The 18,428-nt window shown below is 35.3% G+C and overlaps 1 protein-coding gene and 1 long non-coding RNA gene across 9 annotated transcripts; one reads left to right on the plus strand and one right to left on the minus strand.

Moving 5' to 3' along the window:
* Positions 1-529: 529 nt before the first annotated feature.
* DEMETER (transcriptional activator DEMETER) lies at positions 530-13,407 on the plus strand. Of its 4 annotated transcripts, XM_052439227.1 has the most exons (21): positions 534-690; positions 1,118-2,058; positions 2,866-3,753; positions 3,967-4,941; positions 5,061-5,414; positions 6,214-6,304; positions 6,397-7,795; positions 7,912-7,991; positions 8,084-8,168; positions 8,259-8,350; positions 8,430-8,498; positions 8,623-8,659; positions 8,750-8,832; positions 9,104-9,541; positions 9,915-9,951; positions 10,029-10,086; positions 10,335-10,474; positions 10,578-10,643; positions 10,819-10,933; positions 11,030-11,068; positions 13,020-13,407. In XM_052439227.1, the coding sequence occupies exons 2-21, from the start codon at positions 1,344-1,346 to the stop codon at positions 13,133-13,135; spliced, it is 5,877 nt and encodes a 1,958-aa protein (XP_052295187.1). In that variant the 5' UTR covers positions 534-690; positions 1,118-1,343; the 3' UTR covers positions 13,136-13,407. The 4 variants fall into 4 exon arrangements, 3 of the variants coding, with proteins under 3 accessions (XP_006492174.1, XP_052295187.1, XP_006492173.1); XM_006492111.4 differs by having other exon boundaries at positions 530-690; positions 1,173-2,058; positions 2,866-4,941; XM_006492110.4 differs by having other exon boundaries at positions 2,866-4,941.
* Positions 2,910-16,819, minus strand: LOC102631121 (uncharacterized). 5 transcript variants are annotated; one of them, XR_008054009.1, is made up of 6 exons: positions 16,674-16,819; positions 14,631-14,725; positions 13,513-13,572; positions 6,173-8,523; positions 3,967-5,600; positions 2,910-3,753 (listed from the first exon to the last, which is right to left on the minus strand). It is a non-coding gene; the product is annotated as an uncharacterized LOC102631121 (long non-coding RNA). The 5 variants fall into 5 exon arrangements; XR_008054008.1 differs by having other exon boundaries at positions 3,967-5,608; XR_008054010.1 differs by lacking the exon at positions 13,513-13,572 and adding an exon at positions 8,639-8,690 and having other exon boundaries at positions 3,967-8,523.
* Positions 16,820-18,428: the final 1,609 nt, after the last annotated feature.

Here is an 18,428-nt window from a genome sequence, read left to right on the forward strand (position 1 = left end):
TAACTCACGTCTTGACAAAGTTAGCTCATATGATTTTATAATTTGGCTAGAGGATTTTCCAGTGGTATTACTATATACGCTCTTATATTTTTTTTAATACAAACTTTCTATTTAAAAGAAAAAATTACCACCTACCTTATAAGAAAAAACAACTTATCATTTTTTTTTTTAATCTTAAAAGGAAGACTTTTAAAAAAAAAATTATTTTAAACAAATATAATATGATAGATTGAAGCTCTCCACAAAATAGCTTCACATAATCAACAAAAATTTATTTAAAGAAAATTCAAAGCTCAAAATTTTGAAAAGTACATGAAACTGTTATCATTGGTGTTTTTTTCTTTACTTTTCTTTACTTCCTATTCACGTTTAATCTTCAAAGCATAATAAGCATGTACGTACGTGACAGCAAAAGCATTTTTTCCCCTACTAAAAAGTATTAAGGGGGGGGGGGGGGGGGGGGCTCGTTTTATAAAAACAAGAAGGTGGTGCCCAAACTAGTATAATTTGTTTTATTTTTATTTTTAATATATAAAAGAATATAGGCTTCAGTTCGGTTTCCTTTCTCTCTCTCTCTCTCTCTCTCTCTCTACTTTCTTTCTTTCTTATTTCTAGTTACCGTGAAGACTGACTCAAATTTTTTTTTCTCCGGCATTTCCAATAACAGCTACCAGGCTCAGTGTCAGATCGGTGAGCTCACCTGCTAATGTTTACATTTTTGAATATTTTCTTATTTTATTACTTAATTCATGCATATTAACTGATACCCATCTCAGTTATTACATTTCTTGTGTATCAAAGAAAAAGATTCTTTCAAGATTTTGGCAATATCTTTATATTTACAGTCTTATTCATTGTTTCAGCTAATATAATCTGATTCTGTTTAGTTTTGTTGTTTGCTATATTATTCTTGTTTGCTTTTTCTTTATTTCCATTGCTATTCATGTTTTCCATGTTTTCTAGCTAAGGATAAGGATTATAGCTGTCTCTAGTTGAGCAATCTGGGCATGATCATGCGGCATTTATAACAAAAATTTACGTTTTTTTTGTTTGTTAACTAAGAGGAGCTTTTTATTTCTCTTTATTGCCTATTTTCTTGTTTATTTGGTATGTTTAGGCGGGGAGTGTGTGAATTGACAAATGTGCTTTTGGGTTTTGGCGGATAAATTTAGGCAATGGGGTGACAGGAAAGGGCAGTAAAATCAAAATTTCAGAAATTTGCAGTGAAATTTAGCCAATTAACGAATTAGAGCTGGGAGAGAGAGGGAGAGATATTGGTTGTCATAAGTGTCGAAGAGCAGAAGAAAGAGCGATTCTTTTCTGTTGGGCGTGAGGGTGGGGAAATGAAGTTTGGGGATGGATTTCCTATTCCACGAGAGAAAGAATTCCAGTTGATGGGCCCTTGGATGCCAGTAACACCAGAAAAGCCGATTGCAACAAGATCCAATCCCCAGCAAGTTGACAGATATGCAGAATCCCAGGGAAGAGCAAATTGGCGAGAGTTGGCAGGGTTTCCTGGCGGACATATTCAAGAGACGCCAAATTACAACAGAGCTGTCCCAAATTTAAGTCCAATTGGACAAGGAGGTCAGACTGAAGGGTATAACGGCGGTAATATGCGTGTGACTGACAGACAGCGAATAATCAATCACATTGCAGCCTCCTTCAGACAGGACTTGTATAATGAAGATGGAGGTTGGAACAATAACCAATTAGGTCCTATGTTGGCAAGAACGAATGCAGCTGCACTTACCTCTGCAAACAGAAATGTTGTCCTGAGTGCGGGCATGGTAAATCGATCTCAGCTTCTGAATTCGCACTCTCAAGCCAATAAATGGGGGGAGTCCAGCTTGAGTCATTTGTTGCTTCACAACCAAACTCAAAACTCAGGTTCAAACCTGTTACGAAACACCAACAACTTCCATCAAATGCCCCGAGCTCCGTACTCAGGTTCAGACATGTTACTGAACAGTGACATATTTTACCAGACACCGCAAGCTCATCACTCAGGTTTAAACCTTCTACAGAACGGTGACAGCTTTCACCAAACACCTCAATGTAAGTGATTTATCCATTTGTCTTTTAAGCCAATATATGTTGCTATGATTGATAGGCCACAATCTACCAATTATGTATTGACGATAAACAAGCATAAAGGGAGAATAGAAAATTACCTGCATTTGATTTTATGTCAAAGCGCACAACTACTAGAATCAGCATGTACTAACTAATTGTCACCAAATTACAATAAAATAATTTCTTACAGATGAAATAATTTCTTCATGGTACATTTCTAAGCAACCACACAGATTGAAGCATTTCTTACAGATGTAATCATTTTCTTCATGGTGCATTTCAATCAACCATGGAGGTTCACTCATTTATTCATTGTTTTCTGATAGCCTCTCAGGAATTGTAGGAACTTGAATCATTCAAAAACCAATCAGAGAATAAATAATCATAACTATTTTGGCAAGAATACCTCTCTGTTAAAAATCCATAGGATGCAGCTAGTTTTGTCTGATAGCAAAGAAAATAGCAGGTTGGCTGAAATCCATTCGGACACAGCCTAGAACACATACGATCATAAATTGCCATAAAACACATTGATTCCATATCTCATGCAGCAGAGAATAGTACCCACTTCCCACCTCGCAGGTTGGGTAGCATACGCAATATTGTTAGTCATTACAACTCAGTATCCTGTAAGGTGAAACTACTTATTGACAAACATATAGAAGGCACCGTATTATAAATAGTTGTGAAAAACAAGATTACTTCGGTACCATGCATAAGAAAATTAGAATTCATCTTCACATGATTCCAATTATCTCATCGTTTTAAAGTAATATGCATTTTCTGCAGATGGATTCCCTGTAACTTACCTGCCCAACTACAAACAAAATTCATCATCAAGAGAAGAAGCTGATGCAGCTTTGAGCGTCACCGCCGCATTGCCTTTCTCACCTGTAACACCTGATCCATTGAAGAAGTGGGAGAACAACCAGTTTTCAAGGAAAGAAAATCTCCCAACAGCAGGAAACTCGCCTGCTGAGAAAGACAAGCAATGGCATTTGGTCACATCCATAGGAAATGAGACTATTCAGCACAATCACCATGAAATCTTGCAAAATGTTGTGCCATCTGAGATCATTTCAACACCACTTGAAGAAAAAAGGGATTCTGAGAATATAAGTAATGAAGGCATTGATCTTAACAAGACACCACAGCAGAAACCGCCCAAACGAAGAAAGCACAGGCCAAAGGTAGTAAAAGAAGGCAAACCCAGAGGGACTCCAAAGGCTGAAACTCCTAAAAGGGCTAACCCTGGTGGAAAGAGGAAGTATGTGCGCAGAAAAGGCCGGGAAGAATCGGCAACTCAAAAGGCAGATATTATCAGGGAGACAACCGATGCTAGTGCAAGACTTGCTGAAAGATCATGCAGAAGAGAATTGAATTTTGACTTGGAAAATCCTGTAGATGAAAGCCAGATCGAAGTAATTGGTGAGCAGGCAGAGATGCAACAAAGTTACAAGAGGACTCTTAATTTGAATTTGGATTTCCAAACCACAGAAATGGATAGCAGAACTAACAGTGGGGGCAGAGCGAAGTTGACTCTGCCTATAGACCAACATAAAGGATTGCCCACGAAAAACCAGCAACCAGGAACAGACAATAGCGATACCTCTATGGTAAATGAAATCCCAGCTTACATGTCAATGCAGGAAATGCAACCGGTTGCAGCCTCACAACCTCCAAGAAAAGACCGGCACATGGAAAATTTAAAAGTCAATCAAAGTAATATAGATACTAGCATTGCCGATCCATTCCAACAGAGTCACAGAACCGGTTACACTCGTATCCAGCAACATACATCTGCAAAAGGAATTGGCCACACTTTCTGCCCAGAAAATGACAATTTTGAAAACCTTGGGAGGACTAGACAACCGGTTGCAGCCTCACAACCTCCAAGAAAAGACCAGCACATGGAAAATTTAAAAGTCAATCCAAGTAATATAGATACTAGCATTGCCGATCCATTCCAACAGTGTCACAGAACCGGTTACACTCGTATCCAGCAACATACATCTGCAAAAGGAATTGGCCACACTTTCTGCCCAGAAAATGACAATTTTGAAAACCTAGGGAGGACTAGACAACTGATGACCCAACGTTCTCTGCAATCAGCACCATCGACTTCGTTCAGTTCAAAAGAAGTTGGCGGATCAAAGAGACTGTATTCTCATGCAATGGGTCAGATGCAGCCTTATGCTGTAAATGTAACAGGATTGTCGTATCTGAACCAAAATATGGTTCAGATAGATGGATGCCACAGGAACACGTGCATGCAGGGTGCTGATTGTTTAGAGACGCACAAGAAAAAGAAAATTGACAATGAACTACTTACAATCATAACAGGCAAGCCTCCTGGTATTACAGCGGTTCAAGATGGCTCAAAGCAAACTCAAAGCAAAATTGTGAGTGATGTCAGAGGAAATGGATTTATGTATCAAGCACATTATGATATACTGAAATCTTGCCTCAGAAGCAGTAACATTTCTAGCAGAGAACAGAGTGGGTACAATAAACTTTTCTTCGACTGGAATACTCAATCTATGGCTTCTAACATGCCAAAGCAACATAATTCTTCTGAGAAACATCCAAGCACAGAAAAAATGGGTGAGACTAACAGATTGACTTCACCACATGCCTTTGCATCATCAATTCCAAGCAAAAATTGTGATTTGTTCCCACTGACTCCCCCTGGCAGAGCTCCTGCTCCTGTAGACAGGCAACCTAAAACTTGCCATACTAATATCTCGGTAAAGAAAAATCTGGAATCCGCATTCGGTAAATCAGTTTCCTCAGAAATGGATCAGGCAAAGCTCGTACAGAGGGAAGCCTTCCTTGACAATCAGCAATATTCAGCAAAAAGAGGAGGTACTTTCCATGATAAGGGACTTTGTTCAACTGCGGCATATCAACAGGCTAAGCTACTTAGTTTCTCAGAACATTCTACAATCAATTCTTATATAAATTTCTATCATTGTTTGATGCAGGGCCAGAAATTAAACAGATTTACCCCATTCCTTCAGTGGATGAGATCACACATAGATTCAAAGATCTTAATATTAACCAGGTGCAGGACCAAGAGCAATATGCAATTGTTCCATACAAACAAGGTGGTACAGTTGTTCCATATGAAGGTTTTGAACTCATCAAGAAACGTAAGCCAAGGCCAAAAGTGGATCTTGATCCAGAGACAAATAGAATCTGGAATCTATTGATGGGCAAGGAAGCAGGTGAAGGCCTTGAAGAAACAGATAAGGGAAAGGAGAAGTGGTGGGAAGAGGAAAGGAGGATATTCAAAGGACGAGCTGATTCATTCATTGCACGGATGCATCTTGTACAAGGTATGGTTCCTTATACTTTTGGCCTCCAAATTCATATCATTATAAAGTAACTCCACAATAATAATAATATGCAGCCTTGAGTTACCTTCTCCACCTTAAGTCCCTTTGAACTTGAAATGTCACTACAACATGCTCTTATAATCACAAAATTATAATTAAACAAGAATGAAGTTTTCCACAGTATCCCTGCACCCCTAAAGAGGATGAGAGGAAATTACCAATGCATGAACATACACTGAGCGATGTCCTTGTGAAGATAAATTGTTTAGCAAAAAACAGATAAGGAAATGATATGAAATGTGTGTAAATTCACTTGCTGTTCTATGTTTTAGCATCGATTTTCTAGCAAATATAATTTACTCAAGGCAAATTTTGACAGTAAATATCATATTATGTTTTCATAAAATGTCAGTAGATGGCAAGAGAGAAATTTACTAGTCAGGAAAAACACTTTCTGGGTTCAGGGGGATTCTTTAGTCAGATCAATGCATAAAAGAAAACAACATTGAACTTGACTATCAATCTGCAGATAGTCTAGAAGTATTCTTTGTTCTTTATTTTTTAATTTTTCTAAAAATTTTTGGTAGTTGCTAAGAAGTTTTCTCATTCTGGCATATGCAACAAACTTTCTTAGGTAGCCTCTGTACTTTTCTGTAATTGCAATGGCCATATTTTTATATAGATTAAAAAATAATATGCACTAATAATTAGCATAAAATTAACATGAGTTTTGCTAATCAGTGCTATATAAAAGTTACCTTCATTTTTGCTAACGGAAATTGCAACCAATTTCTTACAGGAGATAGATGCTTCTCAAAATGGAAGGGATCAGTTGTTGACTCAGTGATAGGAGTTTTCCTGACCCAGAATGTTTCAGACCATCTCTCAAGGTAACTCAATGTTCAGTACAATTTACCAAACTTACAGAAGGAAAAAAATTTTGCAATTAGACAATTTCTTTGACTTCTTCCCTTTTATGCAGCTCTGCATTCATGTCCTTGGCAGCACGATTTCCTCTTAAGTCAAACAAGAGAACATGTAACATAGATGGTACAAACATATTGGTTGAAGAACCAGAAGTGTGTATACGTGCAAATGAAAGCATCCAATGGCATGAACTTTTGAGGCATCCAGGAAGCAGCCAAAGCTCTATTACACCCCATGAACCGACAGAACATCAGAGGGTAAGAGAGATGTCAGGGGTAGGAAAAACAAGCTTACCAGAGCCACATGGTATTGGATTGGAAGAGGAAATCATATCATCACAAGACTCTCTTAGTTCGACTATCCTCCAAAGCAATGTAGGAATTAGATCCTGCTCAGGCTCCAACTCTGAAGCAGAAGATTCTCCTCCTGGGTGCAAACTGGATAATGGTTCTGCAAATTTCCAACAGGTTGGAAATGCCACCTTGTTTCAAGACTTCTACAGCTGCATAAATGATAGCTCACTATTTCAAGAGGGGTATCATAGGTTTAAGCAAGCAGAAGACGGAGGAAATTTCCAGCAGGAGTCCGGATTGGAAAGCATAGACAACCTCGGTAGCTCTTTAACATTTACTCAATTGCTCAATTTTAACAGCCCACAAAATCAGGTGGGTTTTTCCAGTGACTATGAGCCGCACATGACTTCATACTCAGAACTATTAGAAGGAGAAGGTTCTGAAATATATAATGGAGAATGCTCTTCTTGGCCTTCAATCAGTTCCGAATCTTCTAAGGCGAAAAATGAAAGCTATGCAAGAGCTCAACAACCGGCAGAGGACATAGGTGAAACAATGGTCCAACAGAATGGACTATCAACACCTGAAAAAATGCTATCAGCAAGCCCATATATTTTATTGAAGAAGCCCACAATGCAACAACCAAATGCTTCTCAGACACGAAGTCCACCGAAATATGACCAATCTTGCTGTGATATTTACCAACATGAGAGGAGAACCTTTCAATGTGAAAGCATATCAATCGCAGAGCAAATGCATCATACTGACCTGGCTAAGGAGCAGAATGTCCCAAGTGGTTCAATGCTAGCAGAAAAAACTCGTAATCTTGGGGATGATATCTCTGTAGCAAATAAGCTCTCAGACAACAAATTGATCGAACCAAATTCAGTGGAGCAAGTACTTTCTGCCCATAAAGTGTATGATGAGACAAATCCCAACATTTCGAAATCAAAAAAGAGAAAGGCTGATGGTGAGAAGAAGAATGCAATTGACTGGGAGAGTTTAAGAAAAGAGGTTCAAAGAAATAGTGGAAAACAAGAAAGAAGCAGAGACAGAATGGACTCTCTAGATTATGAAGCATTGAGATGTGCAAATGTTAAAGAGATTTCTGAGGCTATAAAAGAAAGAGGGATGAACAATATGCTAGCTGAGAGAATGAAGGTATACATATTCTGTTCTACCTCAAAGTATGATCCACTCCAAATGAGTTTATAGAAATATATCATGATATAAGTTTAGATATATTTGAGACAGATTATGAGTGCACCATGTTGCAGGAATTCCTAAACCGACTGGTCAGAGAACATGGAAGCATTGACCTTGAGTGGTTAAGAGACGTCCCCCCTGATAAAGCAAAGTAAATTCTCAAAGTTTATAGAACTTCCCAAATCTCCAGATTTCTGCTCTACAGGACTAATACTTTTATTTCTCTTATGATTTGTGCTGCAGAGATTATCTGTTAAGTATACGCGGATTGGGGCTGAAAAGTGTAGAATGTGTGCGGCTTTTAACACTTCATCATCTTGCTTTTCCGGTAAGGTTAAACTAAGATGACAGAAATGTGAAGCTTATGAGACTAGATCAACATCTGACAATCTGTGTCATATTTATATTTTCAATGAAGGTTGACACAAATGTCGGACGCATTGCAGTTAGATTGGGATGGGTCCCACTTCAACCATTGCCTGAGTCGCTTCAGTTACATCTCCTGGAACTGTAAGTATTGTTTGTCAACTAATCTTTTAACCCTGAATTTTCTTTCCACTGAGAAACACTGATCAGATTCCTGTTGTAGGTATCCGGTATTGGAATCAATACAGAAGTATCTCTGGCCAAGACTGTGCAAGCTAGATCAACGAACACTGTAATACAATGCTCCTTTGAAACACCTGTATTCATAAGATTAGTGTTTCCTGTAAATAAAGTAAATGAATAATAGCTCTTCATTTTGCAAAACATTTTACTGATTGCTTTACTATCTAACACAGGTATGAGCTACACTACCAGCTGATTACATTTGGAAAGGTATATTGTCAGTTCATTTTGGCATTTTCCACTGAACCAATAAGAAACAGTAACTGTTAATAAACATTTTATACTTGAACATCTATGCAGGTTTTTTGTACAAAGAGTAAACCAAATTGCAATGCATGTCCAATGAGAGGAGAATGCAGACATTTTGCTAGTGCTTTTGCAAGGTCTGAATCCCCCATCCTGCCCAATTAATATTTTTATTGCCACTTTATTTTGGCAGATAAACATATAAGGACAGTTATCAGATGTCCTAGTAATCAAAACTATGTCACAAAAGCCTTGAGTGCAGATAGAATAAAGTAGAGAACACCATATCAGCTATTTAATTAGTTAGAGGGAGACAAATTCTCTCCTCTAGGCAGCTTGTTTCCTCTTCCCATTTGGATGATTTGTACATGCTCGTAATAACTAACTGTTATTCTCTGGTTTGATCAGTGCAAGGCTTGCACTGCCAGGACCAGAGGAGAAGAGTATAGTGAGTTCAACCATGCCTACTATGGCTGAAAGAAACCCTTCTGTAGTTATCAATCCTATGCCATTACCTTCACCTGAGAAAAGCTCACTCGCTGAAGTACGACGTGAAATTGGCAAGTGTGAACCCATCATTGAAGAACCAGCAACACCAGAACAAGAATGCACAGAAATAACAGAAAGTGACATTGAGGATGCATTTTATGAGGATCCTGATGAAATCCCCACAATAAAACTCAATATTGAAGAATTCACAGTGAATCTACAGAGCTACATGCAAGAGAAAATGGAACTACAAGAATGTGACATGTCCAAGGCTCTAGTTGCTTTGAATCCAGATGCTGCTTCTATTCCAGCACCCAAACTGAAGAACGTGAGTCGGCTACGTACAGAGCACCAAGTGTAAGTGGATATCCTCCATAATTTGATAAAAAGTAATTTCTCCAAAAGGAATCAGAATTACATCTCAGATAGGCTAATTTGCATAAAGTAGAGTTCATATTAATCCATGTGACTGAAATCCCAATATAAATTAGCTTTGAATAAAGTTGAAGCAAGTTCAATTTAGCACAAGAAAAGCTTGTTGTTACTCAACATATGGTAAGTAGCACATGAAAATGGCTCACAACAAACTGCAGTTTCTAGTCAATACAAGAGCTCCAGATAACTAATATCGATTATCAATAACTGAAAAATGGTCCATTTCAACAATTATTAAGCTTTAATAGTGAACGGAATCCTGCATGACTTTTTCTAACTCCCTGGTATGATACAGGTATGAACTTCCAGATTCACATCCTCTACTAGAAGGGGTTAGTTTCTCTCTAATTCCAGAAGTCAAGTGTTTTTACATGACATTTGTTTGACTATGAGTCTACTGAATTTACAGATGGATAGACGGGAACCTGATGATCCTAGTCCATACCTCCTTGCTATATGGACCCCAGGTGCGCAAATGACATAGTTGATCCCCGGATATAAAAGTGTTCTCAGCAATACTGAGCATGAAACAATTCACTGTACTGCTTTGTTTGGATATATAAGATATACAGAACATGTTAATGTGATGTCAGCCCAGTAATAGTGAAATATAGAAAATGATAGGTGCTTATACATGCTTGTTCCTAGCCTGTAAGGTGAAACTATTTTGCATGATTACTAAGTAATGTCTCATATTATTGAACCATGTTACTAGGGGAAACTGCCAATTCCATTCAACTTCCTGAAAGTAGATGCAGGTCCAAAGAATCTGGTAAATTGTGCGATGAGAAGACTTGTTTTTCATGCAATAGCATAAGAGAAACTAATTCACAGACTGTCAGAGGAACTCTTCTGGTAAGGAACTCCATTTTGATCTCATCATACATAGATAACCATTCAAACTGACTCAAAGACTTACCTTCATCCTTCACTAATGTGTAAATCTCCTCATCTTCAGATTCCTTGCAGAACAGCAATGAGAGGAAGCTTTCCACTCAATGGCACGTACTTTCAAGTTAATGAGGTAAGACTAATTAAGCGCCAACTCTTATTTTCTTGGAAGATTTTAGATAAAACTCAACCCCATCTAAACTGACAATGTATGGGTTTGTAAACACTGCACCCTAGCTTACCCAACCCCCTAAAAAGAGTAATGTTTTACCATTCAAGATATAACTGCATAGTCCATTATGATGCAGGTGTTTGCAGATCATGACTCAAGCCTCAACCCCATAGATGTTCCAAGAGAATGGCTATGGAATCTGCCTAGACGTATGGTTTACTTTGGAACATCTGTATCATCAATATTCAAAGGTGAGACCGATAATTAAAGTTAAGCTTTTTCCAATTGATTCCCAATCTAGTAATCAAATTGAAAAGGATATACTTAGAGAAACATTTGTCCACCAGGCCTTTCAACGGAGGGGATACAGTTCTGCTTTTGGAAAGGTAAGAATTATGAAATCCCTGTTCAATCATTATATTAGTTTATCTGCTTTGGTTGAGAGGAAATGACAATACCCATTAACTGCATAAATGTTCTAGTTCTTTCGATAATCTTATCTGCTTTCGGTGAAAGAAATAGATTATCCTACTTAAGTCGTACATCACTTACAGAGAACAAGCAACAGCCATGTCCTTCTTTTCCCATCTGCATTGATCAACTCATTTTTATGTTAGTTCTCGCTCAACAAATATTCTCCTGTAAGGAAGTTGAGGTCACCTAGAACTCATATATTACATAAACACCCATCAGTTTACGACCAGAAAGCAATGAGGTTAAAGAAACAACTAAATAAGGTATATACTCCCACAAGCTAACTCAGCAGTTGGCTGAGTACAAAAAGAGGAATTTTTTATCAGTGTGGATCATCAAAAATAGAGTCTGCACTGCAGAGTTAAAATGGATAACCCTTGTTTACTCTTCACTATCAGCAAGTTGACATACTAGTAGGTAGCCTAGTTAACTCCACTGCAATATGGTAACTCTCCATCTTCACTGACGCAATCCAGAAGAACATAACTTATGAGTTTAAATAGAGCCTATGCCAACATAACATATCAATCACCCTAGGGATAGATATATAGGGCATTGTACACTATAAATATAAATTCAGCCAAAATGGACTTTAAAAGTTGTTATTTATCACTTTCAAGCTGACCAATACAATGTGCCTATTCCTTTGTCAAAAAATAAATAAATTAATAAATTAAATAAATAAAAACACAATATGACTATTTAAAATGTAATTGCCAAGTCCAATAACTCCTGTTTTGAGTTTAAATTCTCCTTTGTTTCTTCTATATAGCTTTAACTTATCTTAATGGTATGATATAAATAACACAATTTTCATTTCTTTAATGATTTTATACAACGATCATGGTTCACTCTTCAAGATTTCAAAAGTTTTATTCACCAACTACAAAACCGAAAGTATGTAAAGAAAAGAACAGATAGAGAAAATTTTTCAACATAAAATTATTTTAAAGTTAACCTACGTACCTATCCTATTGTGATTTCTTTGTATTCATAAAGAATTGTATTTAGTTGTATATAATAGGAAAATCTGTTAAAAAAAATAGCAACAAATCATTTTAACTAAATGAATCTACATAGCTATTTATGCTTCCAGATACCTTTGACCTTGAATTCATTCACCCATTAGATTACAACCTATTTCTGAAGACATCAACGGGTTCAACTCAAAAACCTTTTATGCATTGACCAACCAATTGCTTTAATAACTTCAGTACAAGACCCAATACATCCTATGTCCATCATAATTTTATCCACAAAGCACAAAGAAGAAAGTCTCCTTTAAAATTCAAGTGTATACTTTTTTGCCTCCATTCTTCTGTTCCTTAATTACCTCCTCCTTTTAAAATTAAAAAAATAAATAAATAAAAATCTTTTACACAAAAGAGAGCTTTATATTTTATTCTGCAATTTATCTTATCTCCTCTTAAATATAGATACAAAAGAACTTTATCAAAACCTAAGCTTATCCTTAATCATTTAGTGCTGTGAGCAAAAATTAAACTACTTCCCAAATTTTGAAAGATCACATATTCTTGAGAAATAAGAAGCTAATATAACATGGCTCATACCAAACCCCTAGATAGGAAAAGGAAAACTTCTATCATCTTCGACATAGGCAAGTGAAGAAATGACTCCTTGAAGTCTTAAAATTAATATTGAACATGCAAACATTATACTAGTCAAGCCATAAAACGTCATTAGAGCTCTAAAAGCCAATGTTGTGATTTGACACATACCATTTCCAACTATCACTGTTTGAGCGCATAGCATGTGTTCATCTTATTCGGGCCCAAGCAACATTGGCATGCTCTAAAAGTTGTAATTCAGACATGTCACTAACTGTTTAAAATTTATTTGCAGGATTTGTTTGTGTGAGGGGTTTTGACCAAAAATCAAGAGCACCCCGACCTCTTATGGCCAGATTGCATTTTCCGGCAAGTAAATTGGTGAAAGCAAGAAACAAAAACAAACCATAAGCAGGCATAACACAGAGAAGATTGCCGGAAGGAAAACCAATAAAGATCCAGCAGACAGGAAAGAAAGATTGTTGACTTCAGGGAGGAAAATGAATTTCAACTAACACATTGTTGTACATTCAATTATTCTTTTCCTAACATAAAATGCATTCACCGCATGTTAATCCCAGAAAAATAATTTTAAGATGAATGGTGAGATCTCATGCTAAGCATGATGTAAGACTGTACATTATTAATTCCAATTCATGCTCAAACGAGCGATTCTTTTTTAAGTGCTAGCAAATAAATAAGTACAGCATGAGTTATGCAAGAAAAATGTTGCATGTTTAATTTAGCAGTTGAGAAAAGAACATAGAGGAAGAGAATATTAAGATTACCTGCCCTATATTTTAGTGATTGCTTCTTACTCTACAGAACAAAACTACATTTGCAAGAACCTGGAAAATGACAATAAGCTATCAAGTCTTTTGAGAAAGAATCTGCAAATGATTATCATATTATGCTATATAAATCATCCCTCTATTGTTAACAAATGCAAGTTCATATTCACAGAGAAGATGCAAAGACACTGAACAGTATAATTGATTCATAGACATGGAAAGAATCATCCACCTCAAGAGCAGTAGTCTTGAAGATGGCTCTATTACCCAAATTTGTTTCAGCATCTATTTAGAAACTTTTGAATTCTGTGAGTATTTTGTTAAAACACAATTCTATTGTATCGCAACCTGAAATTACTTAAAGAAGTCCAAGTGGTCAAAAACTAAATTTCAACTCAAGTATACAAGTGCATCCAAACAAGAATATAAGGAAGTCTAGAAATTATAAAATTGAAGACTGATTATCACTCCATGTGAAGTTTAACTAGCATGCTAATCAACTGGTACCATTCGCTAACATCACTACCAACCAGGTCCCCCACCTTTATCATCATAAAACATTAACACCACTGATCAATCCATCACACCCAACCATCATCTTTAATTCGGAGAAGACTAACTATCCCAATTATCCATGCTGTTGCCATACCACAATTTTCATAATTTGCTGTCAACATAACCACAAACATAAGATTTCATATGATTCAATTATTGTTCCTTTCATTTCAATTATATATATATATATATATTTTGTGGTTCAATGAATAATAGCAGTAGTTATTCAGTCCCACCATTTAAATCCCTAAATCTACACAATTTTTTTAATGCTAAAATTTTCAGCTCTAAATTTTTGCCTCCAAGGATCTACGCCTAAATGATTATTTCTATTGTGTTATAGAAAGAGACACTAATTATCCACCAGCAACAAGACAAAAAAACAAGCCATTCACGCTAATGTGTATTTACTTCTGAGTATTTTCTTAATGAGAAATTTCCAAGCTGGAAAACGGTCAAAAACTGTTGAAAATTAATATTGGAAGATCAATAATACAAACATATGTTCACCAATGTCCACCACTATCATTGAAGAAGACAAAAGAGACAAGCACACTAACCTGAGAATAGATATTGGAATTAAGCTTGGTCCAATTCTCAAACTTCATTTAGGACAAATCTCAATTAAACTGTCACGATTACGAGCCTCGTCAACCTATCACATTGAAAATATGCAAGCCTTTAGATTCAAATCTTGAATATGTAACCGATATTTGTTCACAAGTCAATGTCACTCAATATCAAATGTGGAAATCCAAGCACAAGTTGGCACCTAGACAGCTACATTTCCAAAAATTGGCAATCTTGCTCAGAAAATCTCCCCAATGTAATTTTCGGATCCACCATCTTTCCTCCACCACGTTAGTTAATATAAACCATAAGTCAATAATGCCTGTATAATTTTCACTCTTCTAATATCAATTTCATGATAGGAGAAGCATAGGCATTTCTCCACAATCTATAACCAAAATTGCTCTTGACTAATATAAAAAGCTTTTGATCCTCATGGTAGACCCTCTCGTACTTAACCAAATAAAATAAATCGTCTAGGGACATGGAACATACGGCACCAAATAAAATAAATCGTCTAGGGACATGGAACATACGGCCTTAATTGGTGATTCCTGTGATGGCTAGAATTTTTAAATATGATGTAACTAGCAACAACAATCTTAAATTGATAGTCAATAGAATGCTTCATTTCACAACGAACTGAACAATGGCAGAAGTTGGTAATGCTAACCAACTCAACATAATAATTCACTAAAATAAACAAAACCTAGTGCATTAACAATTGCAAGGTATCTAATTCCACCTGTCAACGTCTCTCCTAAGAATTGTCAATTTGAGCTCTATAAGATTACTTGTTCGGTCTAGCGGAACAAAAAAAGATCAATAAAGTTGAACATCATCCCCTATCTCCACCCTTCACTTGCCTCTCCGGTACTTTAAATTCTCCTCATAATTCACTATTTCTTTTGAATTGATAAAATCATAGTTACATACAGTAAAAAACATTTACAAACATAAATGTATGCAAGCAAGACAAACACAGATCTTGCAAGGTGGCGAAGATACATTTATACGATTTGACATGTATGTGCTTGTAGTGCCCATCGATTTCCACATTCCATTTAAAACACTCAAACCTTCTATATCAAAAATATCCATCCACTGATCTTATGGTTTCAAATAATACTTATCAATTCCTAATTGAATTTTTCTACATCTTAAGTCCAATAACCACTGATATTGGGTATCTTTATAACTGCAAATGTAAAATAATTGCATTTAGCACAAAGGAACATTAAACTTTGTATCACTGGACATCACACTTGTAATGTCGTAATTCATGTCAAACTTGTAGCATTGAATGCCAACCTTATACATAAATGAGTTGCCATATAGAACATCAACATTGTAACATTGAAATTAGAATCTGTAACCAAATGCTCAATATCAGGACCTGCATGATTTGTGGTTTGACGCACTCACATTACTTCAGTTGCCAAATTAAGCCTAATAAAATTACTTATATTTCTCAATTAATTATCCTTGTTCAACTATCAACTAATATTTAATTTCTCACTTTATCAAGCAGTCCTATTCCTGCATCCTCTTTCTTCACTCATCGACTAGCTCATGGGTAAAACAAGAAGAATATATCAATCTGCTACAAATCAAACGATTGTAATTTTCAAAAAAGTATATAATTGTCTACAAATAAATAAATTCAGTCCCAGAACTAAATATTTACTAATATTCTGTGATTTTAACGAACTTTGTGAAATCTTACGAGACATGAGCTGCAAACGCAGTAATATAAACGGCAAATAGTTCAATAAGCAATTTTAACACAATCGGCCATTATTTGATTCAAATCTAAACAATAAGGCATAATCCACATGAACATTACAAATCTTTACAATTTCAAGGTCACTTCGAAAAAAACCAACGTAAGGAAAAGAAAAAAAAAATATCAAAAAATTATTGATCTGAAATCTATCATTGATGCTTCACTCAAACAGAGATTTCACATAAAAGAGAATTAGAGAAATATTAATTAAACATTAAAAAATAAATTAAAAATAAAAAGAGCGTACCCGTGTGTGTAGAAATTGATAGCTGATAGTTTAAACTATGGAGAAAAGAGAGGGTTTTATTTTGGGGCAAAGTTTGCCGCCTTTACCTCTTCCCTCCATTTTCTCTCTCTCTCTCTCTCTCTTCCTGTTTTGTTTTTAAATTAATTGTACACGTTTTTTAAGGATTATTTGGCCTCTACGAATTTACTTTTTCTCTCTTTTCTTTTTTTTTTAACTTTAAATTTTCATTTCTTGAATATTATGTAATTTTAAAAAAAGTGATTTGTTGAGGTACTTCTAATTTCTTTTTTTTTTTCAAAAATCTTAGTGTTCCAAAAAAAAAAGGTCTTCTAAAATATGTAACTGAAGAAAGATCGATGAAATTTTTTTATCCAATAATTAAATAATTTTTTCCTCTAAAGTTAAGGAAATATTGAGCTACAAAGTCAAAGAAATAGGCTGCCCTTAGGGATCAATTAAAAATTATGTCAACTTTTATATTACTTAAGGATTTGTCGGGATGTCCTTAGGGATGAATTAAAAAAATAAAGAGAATTTTGTTTTGAACCGGCCACTAACCAGTTCCGGTTACCCTTCAAATAAATATTATTTTCTATATTCAAATCTAAAAGAATGTAAGAAGTTGAAAAATTAATTTTGATTGGATTCTATTGAAAAAGTTGGCCAACGCACGGAAGGCCCATCAAATTAAGGACCACTAGGGTTTATAGGCCGGCACGACATGACCCACCAAGTGAATACATGTCAAAAAAAATTTCTAAGGCCGCACAATTCACAATAGGGATGGCAATGGGGAGGGGAGGAGACCAATCTTTCCGTACCCATTTCCGATATTTTGCGTATATCTCCGTCAGAATTACTTGAGAGAATCTCTATCTCCTCCCTGAATAATAATAGGGGATCTCCAAGGGTTCCTGATCCCCGAATAACTAATACATTTTTTGTTTTCGATTTTGAGTTAATCATATTAAAATAAAAAATTCAAATAAAAGTAAAGTTTGAAATATATCGTACATTAATATCCATTATAAAAGTCACATACATTAAATTAGTAAGTAACGCAGCATGTAAGGGATACAAACTTCTTTTACAAACTATCCTGAATAAATTAATAGTCTAATACAAAATTGTTACAAATAAAATCGAATTTAGATTCAAAATTAACTTTTTCAATGGTGGCGTGGGCACTTTATAAATGTGGACTATTACCTTTACAACACAATAGTTAAGTCGGAGCAAATCAAGAGCAAATATTAGATTAGATTAGATTATATTAGATATTAAAATTGTGATTCATTGTGGGCAATTATAACATCTAAAAATAAATAAAAAATAGATTTAAGTTTAAAACATTTAATGAATATTAAAATAAAAAACATTTAGATTTAAGTTTAGATATTAAAATTAGTAAGTAACGCAGCATGTAAGGGATACAAACTTCTTTTACAAACTATCCTGAATAAATTAATAGTCTAATACAAAATTGTTACAAATAAAATCGAATTTAGATTCAAAATTAACTTTTTCAATGGTGGCGTGGACACTTTATAAATGTGAACTATTACCTTTACAATACAATAGTTAAGTCGGAGCAAATTAAGAGCAAATATTAGATTAGATTAGATTAGATTAGATTAGATTATATTAGATATTAAAATTGTGATTCATTGTGGGCAATTATAACATCTAAAAATAAATAAAAAATAGATTTAAGTTTAAAACATTTAATGAATATTAAAATAAAAAACATTTAGA

This window comes from Citrus sinensis, chromosome 4, assembly GCF_022201045.2.
Source record: "Citrus sinensis cultivar Valencia sweet orange chromosome 4, DVS_A1.0, whole genome shotgun sequence".
In the NCBI taxonomy this organism is placed as follows: Eukaryota; Viridiplantae; Streptophyta; class Magnoliopsida; order Sapindales; family Rutaceae; genus Citrus; species Citrus sinensis.

What these genes read in the sequence shown, in the direction of transcription:
- DEMETER (XM_006492111.4), top strand. Translation starts at nt 1,344, where the DNA reads ATGAAGTTTGGGGATGGATTTCCTATTCCACGAGAGAAAGAATTCCAG. An exon ending in CTGTCAGAGGAACTCTTCTG is followed by an intron (nt 10,475 to 10,577) that starts GTAAGGAACTCC and finishes CCTCATCTTCAG; the next exon opens with ATTCCTTGCAGAACAGCAAT. An exon ending in CGTACTTTCAAGTTAATGAG is followed by an intron (nt 10,644 to 10,818) that starts GTAAGACTAATT and finishes ATTATGATGCAG; the next exon opens with GTGTTTGCAGATCATGACTC.